Source organism: Rattus norvegicus, chromosome 9 (assembly GCF_021556685.1).
Source record: "Rattus norvegicus strain SHRSP/BbbUtx chromosome 9, alternate assembly SHRSP_T2T, whole genome shotgun sequence".
Taxonomy (NCBI): domain Eukaryota; kingdom Metazoa; phylum Chordata; class Mammalia; order Rodentia; family Muridae; genus Rattus; species Rattus norvegicus.
The window spans coordinates 25,573,184-25,596,633 of record NC_141542.1 but is presented as its reverse complement, the minus strand read 5'-3'; the positions used below and the strand labels follow the sequence as shown (position 1 = coordinate 25,596,633).

General features: G+C 42.3%; 2 protein-coding genes across 5 annotated transcripts in view; both read right to left on the bottom strand.

The window, feature by feature from the left end:
* LOC134480541 (uncharacterized) overlaps positions 1-23,450 on the bottom strand; it is a 176,920-nt gene that overhangs the window by 34,002 nt on the left and 119,468 nt on the right. The gene's annotated exons all lie outside the window — the stretch shown is intronic.
* Positions 1,712-23,136, bottom strand: LOC148003601 (disks large homolog 5-like). Of its 4 annotated transcripts, none has more exons than XM_087568917.1 (5): positions 22,694-23,136; positions 8,950-9,109; positions 7,494-7,625; positions 6,642-6,825; positions 1,712-2,501 (listed from the first exon to the last, which is right to left on the bottom strand). In XM_087568917.1, exons 3-5 carry the CDS (start codon positions 7,583-7,585, stop codon positions 2,469-2,471), a joined length of 309 nt encoding a protein of 102 aa, XP_087425043.1. In that variant the 5' UTR covers positions 7,586-7,625; positions 8,950-9,109; positions 22,694-23,136; the 3' UTR covers positions 1,712-2,468. The 4 variants fall into 4 exon arrangements, with proteins under 4 accessions (XP_087425043.1, XP_087425045.1, XP_087425041.1 ...); XM_087568919.1 differs by lacking the exon at positions 22,694-23,136 and adding an exon at positions 22,498-22,589; XM_087568915.1 differs by lacking the exon at positions 22,694-23,136 and adding an exon at positions 9,837-10,061.

Below are 23,450 nucleotides of genomic sequence, written 5' to 3'. Positions count from 1 at the left end.
TTCTGGATATCAGTCTGGAGGTTCCTCAGAAAATTAGACATTTCACTAGCTGAGGACCCAGCTGTACCTCTCTTGCACATATACCCAAAAGATGCTCCAACATACAACAGGGCACATGCTCCACCATGTTCATAGCAGCCTTATTTATAATAGTCAGAAAATGAAATGATCCCAGATGCCCTTCAACAGAGGAATGGAAACAGAAAGTGTGGTACATCTGCACAATGGAGTACTACAGAGATATCAAAAACAATGACTTCATGAAATTTATAGGCAAAGAGAACGAACTAAAACATATCATCCTGAGTGAGTTAACCCAATGACAGAAACACACACATGGTATGCACTCATTAATAAGTGGATATTAGCCCAAATGCTCAAATTCTCCAAGATTCACAGACCAAATGAAATTCAGGAAGGATGACCAAAATGCTGATTCTTCACTCCTTCCTTTAAAGGAGAAGAAGAATCCCTATTGAAGGGATAGGGATGCAATGTTTAGAACAGAGCCTGAAGGAATGGCCATTCAGAGTCTACCCCACATGTGGCCTATACATATACAGCCTTCAAACTAGATAAGGTGGATGAAGCTAAGAAGTGCAGGCTGATAGGAACTGGATATAGATGTCTCCTGAGAGGCACAGCCAGATCATGTCAAATACAGTGGCAAATGCTAGCAGCAAACCATTGAACTGAGAACTGGACCTCAGTTGGAGGAATTACAGAAAGATTGAAAGAGCTGAAGGGACTTGCAACCCCAAAAGAACAACCATGGCTGCCAAGCAGAGTTCCCAGAGACTATGCCAGTACCAATCACTATACAGGGACTGTGCCATGGCCTCATCTGCATGTGTATCAGAGGATGGTCTTCTTGGGCACAAAAGGAATGAACAGCCCTTGGTCCTGCCTAGGCAGGGAATGTGGCTGGATGGTGAAGGGAACAGCCTTATAGAAGAGGGGGAGTGCGATGGTATTCAGACTTATTTCTGGAAAACAAGGAAGGAATAACATTTGAATTCGAAATGAAAAATATCCAACTAAAAATCATCAACAACAAAATGGTATTTTGAGCTTCGAATCAAAAAAAGCCACAGTCAGGAAACAGAGAATTGTATGTCTATGGTTTTCTTCAAACATGCTCAGGGCCCAGGTAGGTTCTGGGCCCAGGCTGAACCAAGCAGGTTCCTGCCACTGACTGCTCCTCTATTCCTGTTTCCAGAGGCATCATGCAGATTAATATTGGGCCAGAGATGTGGGCAGAGCTGGTCAGAAGTGGCTTTCTCTCCTGTGGTCTCAGGATTATCTGCATTCCTGGGTGTTCAGCATTTTCTGCCCCGGGGTTTGGATGCAGGATTCCCGATGGCTTTAAACTCCCTTATACCATGTTTATATGTCCTGGGAGGTATTACAGAAAAATTAATGTTTATCCTATTGATTTGGTCAAAACTGTCATCGACAGAGTATAATTTAGAGGTAACTATATATTTGACAGCAAGCATACACAGTGGGTAATGTATGCATGATGAAGTTGAAATTCAGAGTTGGAAACACAGTGCACAGTGACTGTATAAATGCCTGTGAATCTCAGTCTGACTGGGAAGTGATTTGATGCCGACTCCCCAAGAGAATGCAGAGATCCATCCCTCCCTGATAGCTGTGGGACTTCAGATGTTGACACTAATGATCAATAAAGAAGGTTCTTCAGAGTGAATAGTTTGAGATTACTCCTTTATTGACCAGAATACATCCAATTTACTTGATAGTAACCAGATGCAGGTAGTCAATATATACAGTCTATAACCTTATCAAAATAGAAAAGCAAATGAACAAAACAACAACAGATAAATAACAAATCTTCAACTGAATAGAAGGAAAACCAAATAACCAAAACAATTAAAAATTAACCAAACTTTAAATAGAGGAATTGCACTAAGCATTTTTTGCTGCTCCTTTTGCAGAATAGACTTATAGCCTGTGGCTTGCCTTGGAGACATAGTAGACAAGCAGTTAGTGATGGTAATAATCTTTTCAAGAGGAGTGGAAGTAGGTCTGTTTTGTTGGAGTGGGGTATTAAGGAAAAAGCCTACCAATACTGAGTATAAATGATATTACAGACTTTGTCACAAAGTCTTTCCAATATTGTGAACTGATCTCCATGAAACTCTTCTGGATGACCCATCAGGACAGGTACAAATTAAAACGTGCACAGTCTTTCAGGATGACCAGCAGCTCTTGATTGATGTGCATCAGCACTTCTCTGAGTCCCTCAAAAAGTGTACACTTGCTGGAGAGAGGCAAGGTGAAAATACAGCGTATTCAATCCAAAGAAATCAAACTAAAGGAGGAAAATGCAGTCCACAATTGCTATGGACACTACAGATGAGACGCAGTAGTGGTGTATTTGCTTTGCACACTTAGTTCTCCTCCTGTAGCTCTTCTCTCCAAGGGAGTTCTTGTCCTGGACTGTGTCATGTTCGGGTTTCTGCTGGAGAATTTAAGACCTAGTAGAGCAAGGGAAAAAAGGTTTAGTGAGTGGTTGTCAATTCAGCTCTCCCCCTTACATCAGCTCTATTCAGTTGGACAATCCAGCATGACCTGTTAGCTGAGGTCAGTCCCTGCATCCCCAAGTGTCATAGAGTATCTGGACTTGTATTTATTCTCAGCTTTTCAAACTGCTTGAATTTGAACTGTGGACTACACACTGTACTGGAATTAAGAGAAAAATGAGCATATTTTGTCACTGGTCCAGGTTTATTGTATTGAATAATAACATTGTAGCTGGGTCTCAATCTGAGTTCAAGAATGGTATGAGCAACCTAGAATACAATGTGGATTCGTTCTGGAGAACATGCCCAGAATTGAGGTGAAAGTTCTGATTATGTTTGCAGTGAAGGAACATGCCTAGGTTCCATTTTAACAACTGTATCTGCAAATACACAGAGAAGCCATCTCACATCAAATCCATGGGAATTGCATAGATCCTGTAATCAAGGAGAATGTGCTCCATGCAAATCATCCCAGCGTACACATGGACATTAAAGGTGATTGTGATGTAGAAACAGAACAGCACCCCTGTAAGTCTATGGCTAGTGTAAGGCAATTTGTGAGAGGACAGAAGAGAAAATGTCCTCAGATCTTTCCGGAGAGATCACAGGAAGAAAGGAGTAGAACATAGCAAGAAATCCAGAGGATCATATATATTGTTTCATGGGCAAAATTCACATGAACTGTACCAGAACTACACTCTGAGTAGCTCCTTAGCTGCCTGAGGCTGAAATCCAGGTGGGGTGGTCATCCACCCAAAAAGGGTATTTATATAGGGAAGGATATTCAAATGGCTTCTTCCAGCCTGTGTTCCTACCTGAACATTAATGCTTAATGTAAAGATTCCCCAGGATTCGCTGGAGGCATAAAAACAAATGTTGAGTGGGATATGTACATAGTGGCCAGAGCCTATAGACAGCTCAGTCAGTGATGTGCTGTCCTCCCATAAACCGTCATAGACTCAGGGTTCTTTCCCCATTAACAATCTGGCTTAGCAAGTCCCAAAGGCTGTGTAGAGCTGTCTTGTTGCTCAGCAAAGGATCATATGTTGGTGGTGGACTAGACTCTTGTTCTTGTTCACTCTTTCAGACTTTCCCCAAAGTGTGCAACTGCTTCTAATCGGAGCTGTCTTTACCAGAGCCTGAGTGACTTCATGCCCAAAGCTAGAATCATAGGAAATCTCCATAACCAGGATCCAAATCAACAAATTTTCTCCCCATAATGTGATTGTTCCACAGATAATTTGAATAAGTAAGTAAACGCTTGCATGGATTATCTCACACTGAATCAGAATCTATGGAAGGGCTCCATCGTATGGTACACTTTTACTCCTTGGCTGATGGACGTCTGGATAGATTCTCCTTCAAGGTTACTCTGGGACCACTACAACATTGATGCTCCCTAGTTGCAATGGCAATACCTACTCCTTATTGTGGAATCACTGGGTTAACTAAAACTTCTGTTCCACTTTCTGAACATGGCTTCTCATAGGGCTACCTGTTCTTACACTGTCAGACCCATTTGAAGCTCATCATTTCTCCTAACCCATTGAGGCTGAAATTAACTGAGAGAAAATGATGTTGATCGACAGCACTTGCAGAATGCTACACAGATAACATAGGGGAGCGCTTTGGATTATCTGTGCACCTACAGGGGCTCCTGAAACTGCCCTGTTCTTGCACCACAGCATAGCTATGGGACTTTTTCTGGATGACGATACAACTCCAAACAACTCAAATTCTCAATGAATAAAATCCAAGCCAAACTCCCAGGGGAAGTTGTAGTGTGCCAAGGTAGCTCGAAAGAAATGGTAGCAGGCAATGTGGAAAGCAACCTTGGAGAAGACACAGTGAGTGACATAACCTTCCAGTGGGCTTTCACAATTCACAAAGAACAGAGAAGCAACATAAACTCATGGATTTTATAGAGAAGCCTTGCCCTTACCTCCCAGTACTCCATTCCTTTGATGTGCTCCAAAGGATTTCAATGCAGATCAGTAGTTTTGCCCCTAATCACTTGAAAATCTAACTTTACAGGTGTTTTTGTGTCCTCTTTTTGGGGGTTGCATTTCTAAAGGATTTTATTGTCCTGCTTCTACACCATAACAAAAAGGGACCTGCAAGCTCTAGGCCTGTACCATTTGTTACCCCTGTGAAACATGACTCACTTGAACATATTTCCACTCCTCCCCCAGACTTCACGAGATAATTCATTCTGAAATTTTTGGAAACAATAAATTAGTAATTTAAGTGTCCTTTTGCTGTACAGAGCTAGATGGAGATGCCAAATGACTGGGCAGCTCTATTTCATGTTTCATGGATGTAAAGTGTATGCTTAGAGTACTTTTCTCATGAAACTTGGAAATAGAGGGAAACATACGTTCACTACTGCAAACACACACACACACACACACACACACATACCCACACACACACCACACACACACACACAAACACACACACACACACACACAGACACACAGATACACACTCACATGCACAAATGAAAACTTTGCTCTTATGAAGCACATTTCCTTTTCAGTGAGGAATTAGTGGGAAAAATGCTGTGTACAAGTCTCTTAGACTCAAGCAGGCTGTGCTGCCCTGGCCTGTACTCATTTCCACTTCAGGAAACCTTTCTATGCAGATACTTGATGGTCCGACAAGTAAGTTACATGTTCTGCACAGATAGCCTAAACAACACAACATCAAATCCCCAAGAGAGAGATTTCTAGGAAAAGACTCCATCGAGCTCTATGCTGACTCATCATAGGCCCCTCACTAAAACTACCCTGTTTCCTTCATAGAAGACTTTGGAAGCATCAGAGAAGACAGTAACTCATGGTCAGTTCCCAGGAACATTTCATCACATTAGAGTTCCTGTGATAATAAAACAACCTCAATGTCAGTCAGAAAAAGGCTAAATAAATAAATACAGTGAATTTTCTAAAATGCAGCACTGTGTACAATATTGAGAGGGAATCTATCCTGAAAGAATGCCATGCCCATGATATAGACAGCAAAGCAATGTCAGCAGAGGGTTGCACTCTAGGATTCCATGCAGGATCATGCTGAAGCCAATAAGACAATCCAGAATCTTCCCGGGCAATAACTCTGTTCAGGTAAAGTGAAGAAATCTAATCCTTATTTTTAAAATAGGTGAATGTTTTAAGAATGTGTTGAGACAAATAAGAGAGGGGGCTCCACTTGGAACTGGATGAATGATGCAAAGATTGCTGGCCAGCACAAAACAGGAAGCTTCATGTTTGTTGAGAGACCTAGGCTTAATGGACAAAGTCAGATAATGACTGGACAAAACTGCATGTCATGAACTGGCCTCCCCGCATGCTCCCTAAGATGCAGGTCAGCACAGCAATGCACCTTTCTTGGTGAGAATTGGGGGTACATACGGATAACTTTGTTCTTGAAGTCTCAAGTCTCTCATGCCAACCCTCAGCCTTTGAGAAACCTTTTCCACATCCTTGCTCTTCTAACCAGCTTCAGGTTGTAAGGCCCAGTTATGAACTCTCAGGGGCACTCAAATAAGACAGGACTGACATGGTGATACACAGGCTCTGTAGTTACCCAAGATCTATGAAGCATGAAGTCACGATCTTCATATACAGGGACATGAGGGGAGGAAGAACAAAAGCCACCACAAATGACAATGAGAACCATTTCTTTGGCATTTCCACCAGGCTCTCCTCCTTGAAAACTACTTACTTCCTGAGTCTCACATGATCCCTGTAAAGAAAATGAGCTCCAGGCTCTTGCTTCATCCCTCAAAGCCCTGTTCTGGTCTAAAGAGGGGCTCCCACATAGCACCCTCCATACATAATGGCATGTAGTGCTGTGCTGTGTGATCAACCTATCTCCCTTAATGAAGTGCAGATTCTCGAAGAGCAGGAGCATTTGATTTCCAAACATGCAGTTTCTTGAAAAGGGGCTATCTCCACAGACAGCCTTGTAAACCATCACATAAATGAACATTGGATGAGACCTAGGACAGGACATGGATCAGTCAATAGACAGTTACATTGGTTTGTTTATGGTTATGGTAAGACCTGAGGACAACCTGACCCTGAGCCCTAACCCTACCTGCTGTTGCTTGGCTCTGGGGTCACAGATGTTCATTCCGGCCTCTTCACAGAGCCTCTTTGCCTCCACAGAGGATGCTGGCAGTTCAGTCTGCTCCACCAGCAGTTCTCTCTTCTCATTCAGCAAAATCTGTATATTGTTCTTCAATTGAGCTTGTTCACGCAGGAGCTGGGATTGCCTTATGCTGAACCACAAACAAAAAATGGTAAATCCAGCCAGCTTCTATTTGCCTGTCACTCCTGCAAGTCCAATCATCCCTTCAAGGGTCCTCATCCTCAGAAATCCCCAGAATAGAGCCACACTATACAAGTTAGCACCAATTAGAGGAGGTCAAATCCAGAATCCAATTTCCACATGAATCAAAGTACTTCTGAAAATCCTGACACTAAGACGGTTTATATAAATCAAGGAAGAAGAAATGGTCCATAAGGGAGCTCATATGTCCATGGTATGGTGAAACCATCTTCACGTTGTGGGGAAAGCCACTCTGAGGGGTAGTTGAAGACCCAATTGCTGTAAAATCTTTCCATGTGTTTCTCATGGATCACAGACCTTTAAATCTCCTGTCAGAGTCCTAAAGATTCAGAGTTGATTGCTATTCCCATCATGGTGCAAACCTTTTCTATCTAGAGGATATTAAACGGGGAAAATAACAATTGGAGGGTCTTCTACACCCTTCACATGTAGGACATCTGAGTCTAAGAGCTACAAATCTAAGACCCTTGCCAGGAGGCAGGCTTCTTGTTAAGAGTCAGACACTACAGAACCAGAGCCCTGACTTTTGTTCAAAGTCATACAGGACAGAAGCACTCCCAGCCTAGTGCTGGGTTCTCATCTCTGTCAGCGACTCACCGGTAGGAACTGTTCACTTGTATGAGCTCCTTGTACCTCTCCATGGCATCACTTATTGAGTTGGTCATCATTTGCATAGCCATCATTCTCATCTCATGTTCAGATTGAAGGACTGGCAATTCGACATCCAGCCTGGGTTAGGCCAAAGGAACAAATAATGTTTTGAACTCACGATTTCAGAATTAGGTGAAATGTAAATAAAAATATATAATAAAAAATTTCAAATTCAAGGAATGGTGGAAGGGAAGAAAATGGCAAACTCAAAAACCAGACCAAAACCCAACAGTGAGACTCAATCCACAGAAAATATTTCTATGTAAATAAGCAAACACTTGTTTTGAAATAAGGACTCCTTGGAATCCTGAGAGATATGGTTCTGCAAAGACTCACTATATAGGAGGGGGCAGAGCCTGAGAGCTGCCTGTTTGAGAATAACAACGGTCAAGACCACAGTGACCATTTCTAGGTCACAATAAACAATCCCTGGATAGTTAAAAAAATAAAAAACTAAAGATCAAAGCAGGTGAAACAAATTAGGTAAAATCAGACTGTTCTCTCTATTACTTAAACTCAGTATGTTCCACATACTTGCTCCTTCAAAGTATTTGTACTGGTTAAGTTTATTATCCCGGGCACAGGACAACAGAGCCACGGTACCAGTTGGAGGGACCTGACCTTCAAGAGCTGGCCAGGTGAGCATGATGGAATTGACTAGTTCAGGAAGAAGATTCCTCCAGTCTGTGCCACAGCTTTGGGCCCAAGAGAAAGCTGTGATGACATTTCTCTTGTTTTGAAAGCAGGTATACTCAATCCTTGGTTTCTATCGTTACATGAATTCCCAGAGAGCATAACTAAGTTTGACAGGGAAGAGGATTTATAGCACCTCCTCCCCTCAGGAGAGTCCTGGGTGCCACCAAGGTATACAGAAGGAGCAAAGTGCTCTGTTGATCAGTGTGGGCCTCCACGTACTCATCACTATCATGACCTGCAAAGTGTTGATCAAACAAATCCTCAGACCCCATCAAAGGTCCCAGACGTCCTGATCCTGAGTAAACACCAAAAAATACATCCACATATATACACACCAACCCATATCCAAACACATTTAGAATGCCAACTACATGCATGGAGGTGCCATAGAATCAGAGTATAATGAACAAATTCAGAGGAAAGAGTGATGACATGCAGGCATTTCATTCACACACACAGTTGCAGCAAGTGTGACCAGGTCCTTCTAGCTGTTGACAGAACCAATGCTAATCCAAGAGGCTTGGGGTCAAGTACAAAAGAGGTTGACCCTAAACACACAGCACCTAGCTTATCTCACAAGCAAATGCCTGCCAAATCTCCTTAAAATCCAGGATGAGAGGTGAAACTTTCTCGTGCTATGAGTAAATCTTGAGGTAGCAGAGAGAGAGCTCAAGACAGTGAACAGGTTACTGGGCATAATGACTACCTGTGGTCCCACTCATCATAGATATAAAGATCAAGGATTTGATAAAGTTCATCCCTCTCGAATTGACACTTCTGGATTTCAAATTTGAGTTCCTCCAGTTCCTTTAGACACTCCTCTTGCTTACTGATGACATTTTGGGATGATGTCTTCCTACCAAAACCTGTAAACAGATAAACCCAAGTGAATTTCCATATTTGAACCAATGGGCAGAATAGATCATTCTGAATCCGAAAAGGAGATTGAGGAAGGGGAAATGGTAGAGACTGGGTGAATCCCTGAAAGAGCAGAAAGCTTTCTTAAAGGTTGATTCTTAAGCTATGTCCCTCTTCCCAACCTCTAATGCCATACACGTGCCACACTCACTATTACACAACCCCCGGCACTGAAAGTTATAATCTGACTGAGACAAAAACATCTGCGACATTGTTATCTCATATCAGATGTGGTGCAGATAATCCTGGAGTTCATAATGACTTCATAATGCTTAGCACCATCAAGCTCTAACCAAGTGTGGTCCAGCCCAAAGTGTCTGAGAACTCAATTCATGACTAGGGGTGCATCCTTCCTTGTTCTCGCCATCACACACTTATGTAACCTACAGTAATTTAGAGGATGAAGTGCTTCAAATCCCAAACATGGATGGTCACATTGTTAATCTCACAGTGCCTCCTCCTGCCAATCATTGACACTCACATTTAAAAAGCTTCAAGAAAAGACACTGAAGTCTTACAACTTTATGGCTTTCACTCAAATTAAAGATCAGGAACTCCTGACTCTTGGTTTGCCTTTGAAAAATCCCAAGGCTCCTGCTTGTAAGGCCTAGTCTTAGAAGGCACATCTCAAACCTACCTCCTTGAGGATGTTCCCCAACTCTGCCCACGACTCACCAAGCTTTCCCCAGAATGATTTCCTCCTTCCTGTTTCACTAGAGAGGGGGTCAGCTTCCCTCTGACCTGGTGCGGCCTCTCCTTGATCAACACTTTCCTTCCGAAATAGCCTGAGCAGCTGGCGAAACATGCCTGCTTGTGAACCCAAAGGGAACTGAAGTAATATCCCAAAGGCAGTTGGTGTCACCACAACACTGGTGACATCACAGAAGATTCTAGGGATCTCTTAGATACAATAGAGTGTCCAGTGAACGGCTTACTGGTGATGTCACTGGAAAATTCTATGGCCTACCTGCTAACCAGCTTTCCCCACACTGATGAATTTTTGTGGGGACCCTTTCCTCCAGTCTCCCATGGGTCACTGGGAATACCATTTGGCAACCTCTATTTCAAAGCTAGATATGTCTCTCTGCTTCATTAGAAGTCAACAATGCTTTTGCTGCGGAGGGTTGCTTACAACCCTGAATTGGAGAACAGATTTTCTTAGCACCCAAATCTCTAGGGACCAAGGAGGAGGGAGATTTTTCTTAAAAGTAAATCTACTACTCGAGACAATGCATGTGACATGTCTTTCAATTTCTAAGCTTTTCCCTTTTTGTGGAGACCAATATATTTCTTCTATACCTCTGAGTGTATAAAACCTGGAAATATTTGCTTACTTGGCAGTCCTTGAAAGCCGACATTGTTTCTATTTACATATCCATGTATTTCACAAAATCAATGGTCTATAATCCTATTTTTTTGCAATAAAAACTCCTTTTACTTGGGAACATAGGGATCAACTACAGGGCATATATAAAATAATAAATTTCTGTCCGTTTTATATATTATGTAGGACATCCTCCCTTTCTGAAATATAAAAGAAAATTAAATTGGACATCAGTGAGCAAATGTCAACCAGGACCTTGTGTTACTACATTGTAACCACATAGCCATCCCTTCTCCATTATCATTCTTCCTGAATAGTCAAGTCTAGGCATGAGAATATTGGGGACTGCACCATGATCTTTTACTTGTAGCAAACATAAGAATCAGGAGGATGGGAAGGGAGTGGAATGGCCTGAGTTCAGGTTGAACCTCAATTTTAATGGGTCCATACATTCAGGAGGTAGTCCATTTGGCATTGTGAAATATGGATTCTGTCTTCTTATCATAGGTGTTATAATAATTCAACATGAATGTGTGCTATAATGCCACCCCACCTCAGAGATGTAAGAGTGAAAATCATGTCTGACTTTTCCTGGAAGAACTCTGCCTTTTACTCCCATCTGGAGTTATACAACATCACTATACAAAGCTCAGAAGAGAGGGGTGCCGATGTGCGTGCCTTAGAAGTTGAGGATCTTTTCTTCTGATTAAGCCACTTGTTTTTCCTATGTAATTTTCCCCTTGCTCTTTTACTAATGGTGGCTGACTTCTTTCCTGGCCTGAGGTAATCTGGAGTCCAATCTTTTGGATTACTGAACCTTCTATTTTTGAGATGACAGGCCCACCAAGGGTCCTACTGCATACAGAAGGTATGAATAAGTCTCAGGGGCTGGAGTAAGTTAAAAACGTCTGTGACAACAAAGAACTGAAAAGAAAACAAGAGCCCAGCTGCTCATCAAGATCACAGTTGTATGATAGTAAGAAAATGTGAATAGGGCATCAGGTGACAAGATAAATTAATTAGGAGGTCATAGGCCTAGAAGGGGTAGCCTTTGCTCTCAGTGGAGCTGCCATTCTTTCTGCCATTCCTCGCCTTCTGCCACAGGACCAGAGACTTCCCCATACAACTGGCTGGCCTTGCCAAAGACCTGGCAGGGCTTCTCCTTATAGAATAGGACACATAGAGTCCTTGAGGACTCACCAAGAGGTCTCCTCCACACAGGTTCCTTGTTGTCAAAGGGAAATGTTCCTGCAGAATCCTGCCATGGCAGCAGGAATTTCAACCTGGCTGCTCTTGGTCCAGCTCACTGGGTGCAGGCCTGAGGCCCAGGGGTATCTGGGGAAAGAAGCAGCACGCACTACCTCACAGCTCTCTCTTTGTTGGATGCAACTGCAAGGACTGTGATAGGATTTTTGTTTCTTGGTGTGTTTATTAGAAATACCTACAAAGCTGATAAAGTTGCAACACGCCTTCATACCCAGAGTGCAGAATGTTTTTACATCATTGTTGTTCCTGTTTTATGTTTGGATTTTGTTCTTTAATCCCCTCAGGAAATTTCCCTGTGCTTAGAATGTTAAGCACATGCTCGGGAGGGATCGATTATTCAAGTTAGGCAAAGCTTTTGTTCTCACCATCCACTCCACTGATGATGCCATTACTTACTTTGAAATAAAAAAACAGTCATAGAGAAGTAAATTAACCTGTAAGCTATCACAGAAGAAACACATCATGATTGTGGAGTGGCACCCCAGTATTTTGTATTTCCTAAGTTATTTTTATTTTAAACTTTTTTATTGGATTTTTTTGGGTACATTTCATACTTTTTAAATCCTTATAGGTATCTTTTATTCCTCTCCTCCCATTTACAAGGTGGAATTTCACCTGTGATTGTTAGTCCAGATAGTTTGGTCAATGGCTTAGACAGCACCCTGGCCTAGTTTCCTTGGCATAAGCTGAGTTAGAAGCAGACTCAAAGGTTCAGGACCAACAAATAATGAATTCCACTACATCTGGATACCTAGACTCACAGCCAGGAAGGGACTGGATTTCCATTCACTATTTAAAAAAAAGATGCAGTTCATTAACATGTAAAAAATTTCTCAAGTATATTAAAGTGTTTACCATGATCATACAGTTTTTCAAATACCAGGCATTCATCTTTTTCCAAAACATAAAATTTCTTTCTTATTCACATTTTTTGGATTATTTTTTGGTATTAGTATCATTTTTTTAAATTTCAGTTTTTTAAATAGATATATATGTTTTATTCAAACGTTATTCCCTTTCCCAGCTTTTGGTCCATAAGTCCCCCTGCCGTGCCCTCTACCATATGTATGGTCCCCCAATCCACGCCACTTAGAAACCCCTTCCCGGACATTCCCCTGCACTCAGGGTCCAACCATGTTAAGAACAAGGGCTTCCCCTTCCACAGGTGCCCCAACAAGGATATTCTCTCCTACATATGCAGTTGGATCCCTGGGTCAGTCCATGTATAGTCTTTTGCTAGTGGTTTATTTGGTTGGCATTGCTGTTCTTATGGGGTTGCAAGCCCTTCAGCTCTTTGAATCCTTCCTCTAATTCCCATAAAGGGCGTCCTGTTCTCAGTTCAGCAGTTTACTGCCAGCACTGAACTCTTTATTTGACATGCTCTGGATGTGTCTCTCAGGGGAGATGCATATTCTGTCCCTTTCAGTAAGCACTTTTTAGCTTCATCAATCTTACCTAGTTTTGGTGGATGTATATATATGGGCCACATGTGGGGCAGACTCTGAATGGCTGTTCCTTCTGTCTCTGCTTTAGATTTGGCCTCCATATCCCCTCCTATGGATATTTTTGTTCCCCATTTTAAGAAGGAGTGGGAGCGTCTGCACTTTGGTCATCCTTCTTCTGGAGTTTCCTGAGATCTGTAAATTGCATCTTGGGTAATTCGAGGTTTTGGTCAATATACACTTATCAATGAGTACATACTGTCAACGAGGGGTGCTGAGAATCTGGAAGAGAATGAGGGACAAGAGATGTGAAGAAGGACTCCAAGACAAGTGTCTGATCAAGGCGACAATTTTATTTTTCCCCAAGGCTGAATTTGTACCATAAAATGGGTAACCGAGAGAGGAGAGAAGTAAGAAACATTTACCCACGCCAAGGACACAATATTCATGTGGTCAGGGAATCAGCTGATGTTGACAGGTTGTCAGAAAGGTCACAGGTTTGTCATATCTATTAGTCAGCAGGATGTTGGTTTTTCAGAAACGTTACAGGTCATGACTTTGGGTATCTTAATGTCAGACGTTATCATATGATTATTCATCTTGACCACCACATTTGTATTAGTCGTCTGCAGCTGGCTGGGGATTTTCCATGAACCCAGTCATACTTAATGCTAACCATAATAATAACATCAATAATGGAGGGCTTCAAGGCCATCGCTCCCAACAGCATACCAAGTGTGTTTTTCTGTGATTGGATTACCTCACTGTGGATGATATTTTCTAGTTCTTTCCATTTGCCTATGAATTGAACGTAGTCATTGTTTTTGATAGCTGAGTGGTACTCCATTGTGTAGATGTACCACATTTTTCGAATAAATTCCTCTGTTGAAGGGCATCTGGGTTCATTCCAGCTTCTGGCTATTATGAATAAGGCTGCTATGAACATAGTGGATCATATGTGTTGTTGTATGTTGGAGCATCTTTTGGGTATATGCCCAGGACAGTTATAGCTGTGTGCTCAGGTAGTGCAATGTCCAATTTTCCAGGAACGTTCAGACTGATTTCCAGAGTTCTTGTACCAGTTTGCAATCCCAGCAATAATGGACGAGTGTTCCTCTTTCTCCACATCCTCGCCAGCATCTGTTGTCACCTGATTTTTTGATCTTAGACATCCTGACTGGTGTGAGGTGGATTCTTAGGGTTGTTTTGATTTGCATTTCTCTGATGACTAAGGATATTGAGCATTTCTTTAGGTGCTTTTCAGCTATTCTATATTCCTCAGCTGAGAATGTTTTCTTTAGCTCCGAACCCCATTTATTAACAGGGGTGTTTGTCTCTCTGTACTCTAACTTCTTCTGTTTTGTGTATATTTTGGATATAAGCCCTCCATCAGATGCAGGATTGGTAAAGATTTTTTCCCAATCTGTGGGTTGCCTTTTTGTCCTAATGACACTGTCCTTTGCCTTACAGAAGCTTTTCAGTTTTATGAGGTCCCATTTGTCGATTCTTGATCTTAAAGCATAAGCCATTGGTATTTTGTTCAGGAAATTTTCCTTAGTGCTCATGTCTTCGAGACTCTTCCCTACATTTTATCCATTACTTTTACTGTATCTGGTTTGATGTGGAGGTCCCTGATCCACTTGGACTTAAGCTTTGTACAGGGCAATAAGAATGGGTCAACTTGCCTTCTTCTACATGCTGACCTCCAGTTGAATCAGCACCATTTGTTAAAAATACTATCTTTCTTCCATTGGATGTTTTACCTCCTTTGTCAAAGATCAAATGACCATAGGTGTGTGGGTTCTTTTCTGTGTCTTCAATTATGTTCCACTGAGCTGCCTGTCTGTATGCCAATACCATACAAACTATTGCTCTGTAATACTGCTTGAGGTCAGAGATGGTGATTCCCCCAGAAGGTCTTTTATTGTTGAGTATAGTTTTGCTATCCTGGGTTTTATGTTATACCAAATGACGGCAAATTGCACTTACTACCTTTATAAAGAATTGAGTAGGAATATTGTTGGTGATGGCATTGAATCTGTAGATTGCCTTTGGCAAAATGGTCATTTTTTACCATATTCATCCTGCCAATCTATGAGCATGGGAGATCTTTCCATCTTCTGAGACCTTCTTCCATTTCTTCAGAGATTTGAAGTTCTTGTCATACAGATTTTTTACTTGCTTGGTTCAAGTAACAGCAAGTTATTTTATATTATTTGGGACTATTGTGAAGGGTGCCATTTCCCTAATTTCTTTCTCAGCCTGTTTACCCTTTGAGTAGAGGAAGACTACTGAATTGTTTGGATTAATTTTATACTCGGACAGTTTGCTGAAGTTGTTGATCAGGTTAAGTAGTTCTCTGGTTGAATTTTGGTGTTGCTTAAGTGGACTATATATCATCTTCAAATATTAGTGTTTTGACTTCATCCCTTCTAATTTTTTCCCTTTGACCTACTTTATTGTTTCATTGCTATGGCTAGGACGTTAAGTACCATATTGTACTTAAGTAGGGAAAGAGTGGGTAGCCTTGTCTAGTCCCTGATTTTAGTGGGATTCCTTCAATATTCTAAGTTTAGTTTGATGTTAGGTACAGGTTTGATGTATTTTGCATTTTCCTATATTTAGATTCAGGCCTTCAATTCCTGATCTTTCCAGGACTTTATTAATGAAAGCGTAATGAATTTTGTCAAATGATTTCTCAGCATCTAATGAAATGATCATGTGGTTTTGACTTTGTTTATATGATGAATTTCATTGATGGACTTCCGTATATTAAACCATGCCTGCATCCTTGCCATAAGGCCTACTTGACCATGATGGATGATTGTTTGGATGTGTTCTTAGATTCAGTTTGCAAGAATTTTATTGAGCATTTTTGATCAATATTCATAAATAAAATAGGTCTGAATTTCTTTATCTTTGTTGTATCTTTGTGTGGTTTAGGTATAAGTGTAATTGTGGCTACATAGAAGGAGTTTGGTAGTGCTCTGTCTGTTTCTATTTTGCAGAATAGTTTGGACAGTACTGGTATGAAGTCTTCTATGAAGGTCTGATAGAATTCTGCACTAAATCCATCTGGTCCTGGGCTCTTTTTGGATGGGAGATGTTTAATAGCAGTTTCTATGTCTTTATGAGTTATGGGGTGGTTTCGATGGTTTATTTGTTCCTGATTTAACTGTGGTACCTGGTATCTGTATAGAAAATTGTCCATTTCCTCCACATTTTCCAGTTTTGTTGAATATATGTTTTTGTAGTAGGATCTGATGATCTTTTTAATTTCTTCAGATTTTGTTGTTATGTCCCTTTTATTTCTGATTTTATTAATTTGGATACACTCTCTGTGACCTCTGGTTAATATGGCTAAGCGTTTATGTATCTTGTTGATTTTCTCAAAGAACTAGCTCCTGGGTTTGCTGATTCTTTTGATACTCGGTTTTGTTTGTTCTTGTTTGATTTCAGCCCTGAGTTTGATTATTTCCTGCCTTCAACTCCTCTAGGGTTTATTTAATTTTTTCTAGAGCTTTTAGGTGTGCTGTCAAGCTGCTGACATATGCTCTCTCTTGTTTCTTTTTGCAGGCACTCAGAGCTATGAGTTTTCCTCTTAGCGCTGCTTTTATTGTGTCCCATAAGTTTGGGTATGTTGTATCTTCATTTTCATTAAATTCTAAGAAGTCTTTAATTTCTTTCTTATGTCTCCAATGACCAAGTTGTCATTGACTTCAACTTCCATGTATATGTGGGCTTTCTGTCCTATTTGTTGTTATTGATCAGCAGCCTTAGTCCGTGGTTTTTAGATACGAGGCATGGGATTATTTCTATCTTCCTGTACCTGTTGAGGCTTGTTTTGTGACCGATTATATGGTCAGTTTTGGAGAAGGTACCATGGGATGCTGATAAGAAGGTATATCCTTTGGTTTTAGGGTGGAGTGTTCTATAAATATATGTTAAATCCATTTGTTTCATAACCTGTTAGTCTTTCTGTGTCTCTGTTTAATTTCTGTTTCCCTGATCTGTCCATTGATGAAAGTGACGTGTTTAAATCTCCTACTATTATGGTTTGTGGTGCAATGTATGATTTTTTTTGAGCTTTAGAAAGGTTTCTTATTGTTTAGGGACACAACTGCTATATACTTGACACTTATAGCAATCAACCAGAATATCCGTAGAAAGCAGGTGACTGTTGGCCACATGAGGATGAGTTTCTTTCAAAGATCATCATGATTTTTGGTAAGATCTACCCTGTAATTGGTGGCATGGCTTCCCACAAACATGGTCCAGTTGTCTAGAATCTCCTCCTTGGTCAGCATCTCATCCTTGTTTTTATCTGACTCATACACCAGATGCTGGGCCTCAGCCTGTGCATGGTCATAGTCCTGAGGGAGGATCCAATGGTGAATCTCATCCTAATCCAGTTTCCCATCCTTGTTCAGATCTGGGAAATCATTGAACTGCTCCCCAGACAAAACCCAGTCTGTCTCAGGGCAATTGTCCTTGTGAGAAAAAGATGTCCACAATGTACTCACCCCGGTCCACAAAACCATCCCTGTTCTTGTCGATATCCTCCAGGGTTTCCAGAACTACAATCTCCTTCATATGTTATAAATCCTCTTAGTGCAGAAAAGCAATGAACCCGTCCTGATTAGCTGTCAGGTCACCGTCAAGGCCTTAAACCTCCTCTCATCTCGTGTAGACAACTTCTTAAAGTTGTGATGATCAGAGCTATCTTGGAATTCAGCAAGGTTAACCAGGTAGTAGCCATAGGTGGCCTGATTGTATTCTTCCCAGGAGATCTTTTCGTATATGTCCCTATAACAATCCTTCCAGAGTTTAGCCACCTTATGGTTGATTTATCTTTTCTGTACCTGTTTGACCCAAACTTTCAGGTCTTCAGTAGTAACAAGGCCACCTCCATCACTGTCAATTGGATCAACAATTTTCCCCAGCCTCTCCTGCTCTCGGCCAGGCTTAGCTATCAAAGATCTTGGAGTCCTCCTTTTCCAGGAAGTCCTCATGATTGTACAAGAAGCTGTGCTAGTCCTCTGGTGGCCACTCGCCCAGCTCTGAATCGGGACAAACCATGTGCTCCTTTCTCATCATGCTCTTGGCCCTGAACACCAGGACCAGTGCCAGCAGCAGCCCATGGGGAGTCCCAGGCTGACACCATACACCACAGTAGCGATCAAAGATCAAAGGGAGGCAGCAGGAATGTAGGGACTTAGAGCACCTTAGCCGCTGTCCATCCCCAGAGAGGGCTTTTGTTACATTTCAAATGTTATCCCTTTTCCTGGTTTCCCATCCACTAAACCCCTTATAACACGCCTCCCCCTTCTACTGTGAGGGTGTTACCACACCCACCCAAACACCCAGGCCTATCTGCCTCCCTGTTCTGGTTTCCTCTACACTGGGTCATCAAGCCTTGACAAGACCAGGGGCTTCTCCTCCCATTTGTGCCCAAGAAGGCCATTCTCTTCTACATATGCAGCTGTAGCCATGGGTCTGCCCATGTGTACTCTTTGGATGGTGGTTTAGGCTCTGGGAGCTCTGGGTGTTTCTTACTGTTGTTCTTATGTGGCTGTAAACCCCTTCAGCTCCCTCAGTCCTTTCTCTTAACTCTTCATTTGGGACCCTGTTTTCAGCTAAATGGTTGACTGCAAGCTTCTGCCTCTGTATTTGTCATGCTCTTAACCCCACTCTTTTGAGCAGATCACCACAGAGCAACGAAGATGTATTGTCTTGGCATGATGATGTAGAGACAAATAGTTGATTTCTTAATTCCTAATGATGGCTATTGTAGAATTCCTAAATTAGATTAGTAACTTTAAGCTTTTATAATAGGACTGCTATTATGTTTTCTCTGGTAGTCAAAATTGCATTGAGATCTCTTCTATTCTTAAAGTGTCATGAGTGAATTGCTTCTCCAATACCAAGGAGGCATCTACAAATTAGAGCCCATCCTAAGAGGGTATAAACCAATTAACCAAAGTTCATAAAAAGAGAACTAATGATTTACTATAGGTGCAAGGACTGAACATAAACAACTGACTGGATTTGCCTATAGGTAATTTCACTTATTCTTTTCTCATAAAAACTACAGCTTTTATCTCTCCATGAATGTGCACAGCCAGTGACAGATGGTGACGGTTTATCCTGATGATTACTCTTCATGGATATGCATGTAAAAATTCTCTGTTGTAAACTGATTATCCAACTTATGATTTGAATTCCTGTGCAAACTTGTGGTGAACTTTTCACTATGTGATGCTGTGTTCAGAAAGATATACAAATGCTGAGGACAAAGAGAGAGAAAGCTTTTTAGACAGAACTGAACTGAAGAGAACAGATCTCAAGAAGAACTTAGAAGTAAAGGCATAGCGTTGAGAGTAAGGCCTTGAGAGTAAGGAAATTATTGTGTCATAAGAGCAAGAGGAAAGGAGATAAGAAGAAGAGAGCAAGAAAAACATTTTAAGGCAAACTTTATGGAGGCAATCTTTTGTCTTTTAGGAAAACTGAAGAACTTAGAAATAAATGTTAAAATCACTGCTCTTCAGTCTTCAGCCTGGCTCAGTGGCTAGCCTCTGCTCTTCGGTCAGGCTCACTGGCTAGCCTCTGCTCTTCAGTCAGGCTCACTGGCTAGCCTCTGCTCTTCAGTCAGGCTCACTGGCTAGCCTCTGCTCTTCAGTCAGGCTCACTGGCTAGCCTCTGCTCTTCAGCCAGGCTCACTGGCTAGCCTCTGCTCTTCAGTCAGGCTCACTGGCTAGCCTCTGCTCTTCAGTCAGGCTCACTGGCTAGCCTCTGCTCTTCAGTCAGGCTCACTGGCTAGCCTCTGCTCTTCAGTCAGGCTCACTGGCTAGCCTCTGCTCTTCAGTCAGGCTCACTGGCCTATGGGGACCTAGCACATCACTTAACCATCTGCTCATGACTGCCTGACCACACTGACCACCTGTCCACCCTGACTTCTTAAAGTCATGCTCTAGAAAGAGCACAAGAAACCAAAGAGGAACACCACAGCAAACTTTTCCCATGGGCTTTGCTTAACCTTAAGTGCTTTCATTATTTCTTTAAAAGAGTGAAATATATTTTCGGGTATTCATATGGCCAAGAGAGCTATGCAGTAGTTACTGCTTTATGGAATTTGGTGCTAAATCAAAAGATTCCTTTATTCTATTACGATGTTATCTGTATGCTGTACGATGTATGTTTAGAAAACACAACACTAAATTCCTAAATCTAGATGTTTTAAGACATCAGCTCATGGAGAAACATGACTGCTTACCTATCTAGACTGGCGGTTTTTGCTATACTGCAGGTAAAATCAATTTTCCACACTACTTCCATGATTTTCAAGAATGATTAAGAGTAAAATAAGTTGAATATAATGGCCAGAAAGGGGGTTATGTCAAGTTGTCTTATGTTAGACAAGATACCAAGCTATGACTGGTCAACCCAAAACTAACAGAACTTACAGAAAATACATACTTTCTTATCATTCCTCCTCCCCGATGGTCAGTGATTTATTGAGCACCTACTACGATCCTAGTACTATGCATCTAAGGGTGTAATGGTGAATAAAAAACAATAAATGCCTCAGTAAGGAATAAAGAAAAATGAAACTTTGAAACTCAGAATTCAATATAAGCAAAACCACCATTTCTTTAACTGGTGATTTCTGAAAACTTCATCATTTTTCCATGGGCTTCTACCGTAATGATACTCAGTCTTGATATTGTAAGTCACAAAAAGCAAGTCACACTTCTTTCTTGGCTCCCACAACTGTCAAAGAGAACAACACTGTCGCTGTCCATTGTGCTTCCCTATCAATCCTGCTATGGATGGTAATGAATCCCAGTCTTTTCAATGTGAAAACAGGCCACCACTTGAGGGCAAAGGTTATTAAAATTACCCAAACCCGTATATTCTCTAAAATTTTCACATAGCATTTTACTGATATCACAATGTAAATTCACCACAAATATTTATCCAATGAAAATATTGAATAGCTCTGCAAATAGGAGCGATAATCATATATACTTGAAAACAACTATCATGGAAACAAACAACGTACTAGGAGAAAAGATCACTAAAAGCTACACAAGCAGCAAAAAAGACACTACATTTCTCTGTTTGAAAGTTAGGTGATATACTTGATCTTTAAAGACAGGCAATGTACTTGATCTTTAAGCCCTTCAACAGTGCCCTGTCCACATAGAAACTGCAGTACATGACAATCTTTTGTAAGATTTATTTATTTATATGTCAGACAATGCATCTGTCTTCAGACAAACCAGAAGAGGGCATCAGTACTCATTACAGATGGTTGTGAGCCACCACGTGGTTGGTGGCATTTGAACTCAGGACCTCTGGAAGAACACTTGGTGCTCTTACCCACTGAGCCATCTCTGCAGCCCTCACAATGGCCTCTTACACAACATCACAGTGGTCTATTTCACTAGATGGCTCCAGGGTGATAACAGAGAAACTTTCACAGTTCCTGAGCACTTCTGAGTTCAAACACCACCAGTGCCAACTCTGTGCTGTTGGCACATTCTGACCTTCTCCTAAGGGTTGTCAGCCACAAAAGGGACGGGTTAGCCCCAGACAGCATTCACTGCCCAATCCTAAAAACCCCCTCGATTCTGAAAAAGCAACATTCCATGCTTGCTCCATATTTGAGGAAGCCAAATGGTTGATCTGGCTCAAGGCTCGACTTTTCTTAGCTCATCAACTTTCTTTTTCCACTTCTTGTCACAAGAAATATTTTTTTTTTTGGTTCTTTTTTTCGGAGCTGGGGACCGAACCCCGGGCCTTGCGCTTCCTAGGTAAGCGCTCTACCACTGAGCTAAATCCCCAGCACGTAAGAAATATTTTTTAATGATGCAACTACACTGCAATGTTTGAAGGAAACCACCATAAACTCTGGGTGTCACCTCTTGAAATTTAAAATTCACAAAACAATTCGTGGCTTTCTAATCAGCACCATGGAAAATAAACAAAAACAAGCAAAACCATTCCAAAGGAACTTGCTGATCTGGAGGCCTGCTCATAGCAGGCAGGAAAGAATTAAATTATGCAGAACTGTAATCTCTCAGAGCTTTGGAGGCTAAAAAAGAGGAAATCTCTGTTTATGTTCCCTTTCTCCAAATAATTTAAGGAGGGTATTTTACATCCTCCAAATACAATCTCTTGCAAGGGGCAACCAATTACAAAGTAGATCAGAAGAAATCTATTAAATATACATTCATTGCCTGAGGTTTTAAGAAAATATTTTCCCATGATCCCCTCCCTTTAACAGCACACTCCAGATTACCTCTCCATTCTTTCTCAATGCCATGGGCTTTCCAATTCCTGCTTCAGCTCTCCATATGTCCCTGAACCCTCCCTTCCCCTACCCAATGGGCTCACTTTGCATTGCCTCTTTCTGCCACTGCTTTCCCAGGGCAGGGGGATGGGGCGGGGGGCGGGCCTAGAACCAGCCCTGGGATGGATGCCAGTCTCCTACCTACCTTGATTCTGCTGCTCTGGGGGTGCAGCCCGCCCTGCTTGAGGCTTGCTGTCCCTGGGGACCAGACCGGAGGTCGGGCTAGGGGTCCGCGCAAGCGCCACGCCTCGAGGTCCCCTGGCAGGACTGGCCTGGGCTTCTTCCCTGGGCACTGCAAGGTTGCAGTCTCCGTTGGAAACCCCCCCGCTGTCATAGCGCGCCCTCCCGTGCCCGAAGTGACCCCCAACGCCGCTCAGGCCCGCTTCCCTGGCTGCTTCTTCTGCTTTTTCTTTTCTTTTTTTCTTTCTTTTTGTTCTCGATGTGGCGCCAGGGAAAAGCTCGCCTCCAGGAAGGAGGACATCGCGCGGGCAGAATCACCTCTGGGCCCTGCCGGGGTCGGAGAGGGAGAGAGAGGAGTCAGCTTGGGCGGCGGCGCCCCGGCTGCCGGCACCTGCGGAAGGAAAACTCGCCCAGGCACACGCGCTGCTGCCGGCGCCAAATATAACGCACGCGCCCCGTCCCCTCAAGCCCCGCGCTCAACCAGGAGCTCCGCGTGCCCTGAGGCCCGGCTCGGGCGCAGTCGAGCGGCTGGGAAGGACAAGTGTACACGCGCCACAGCGCAGGCAACACCCGGAGGCAGGACACGGGGAAGCGCCTGGTGCTTAGTTCAGGGCTTGCCCAGGCCCGTCAGTCCCGCCTCAGGGCTCTGCAGAGGCCCAGGGCTGCTTCTGGTGGCCCCCAGGTGTACAGTGACCTAACTGTGGCCATCACCTCTGGAGCTT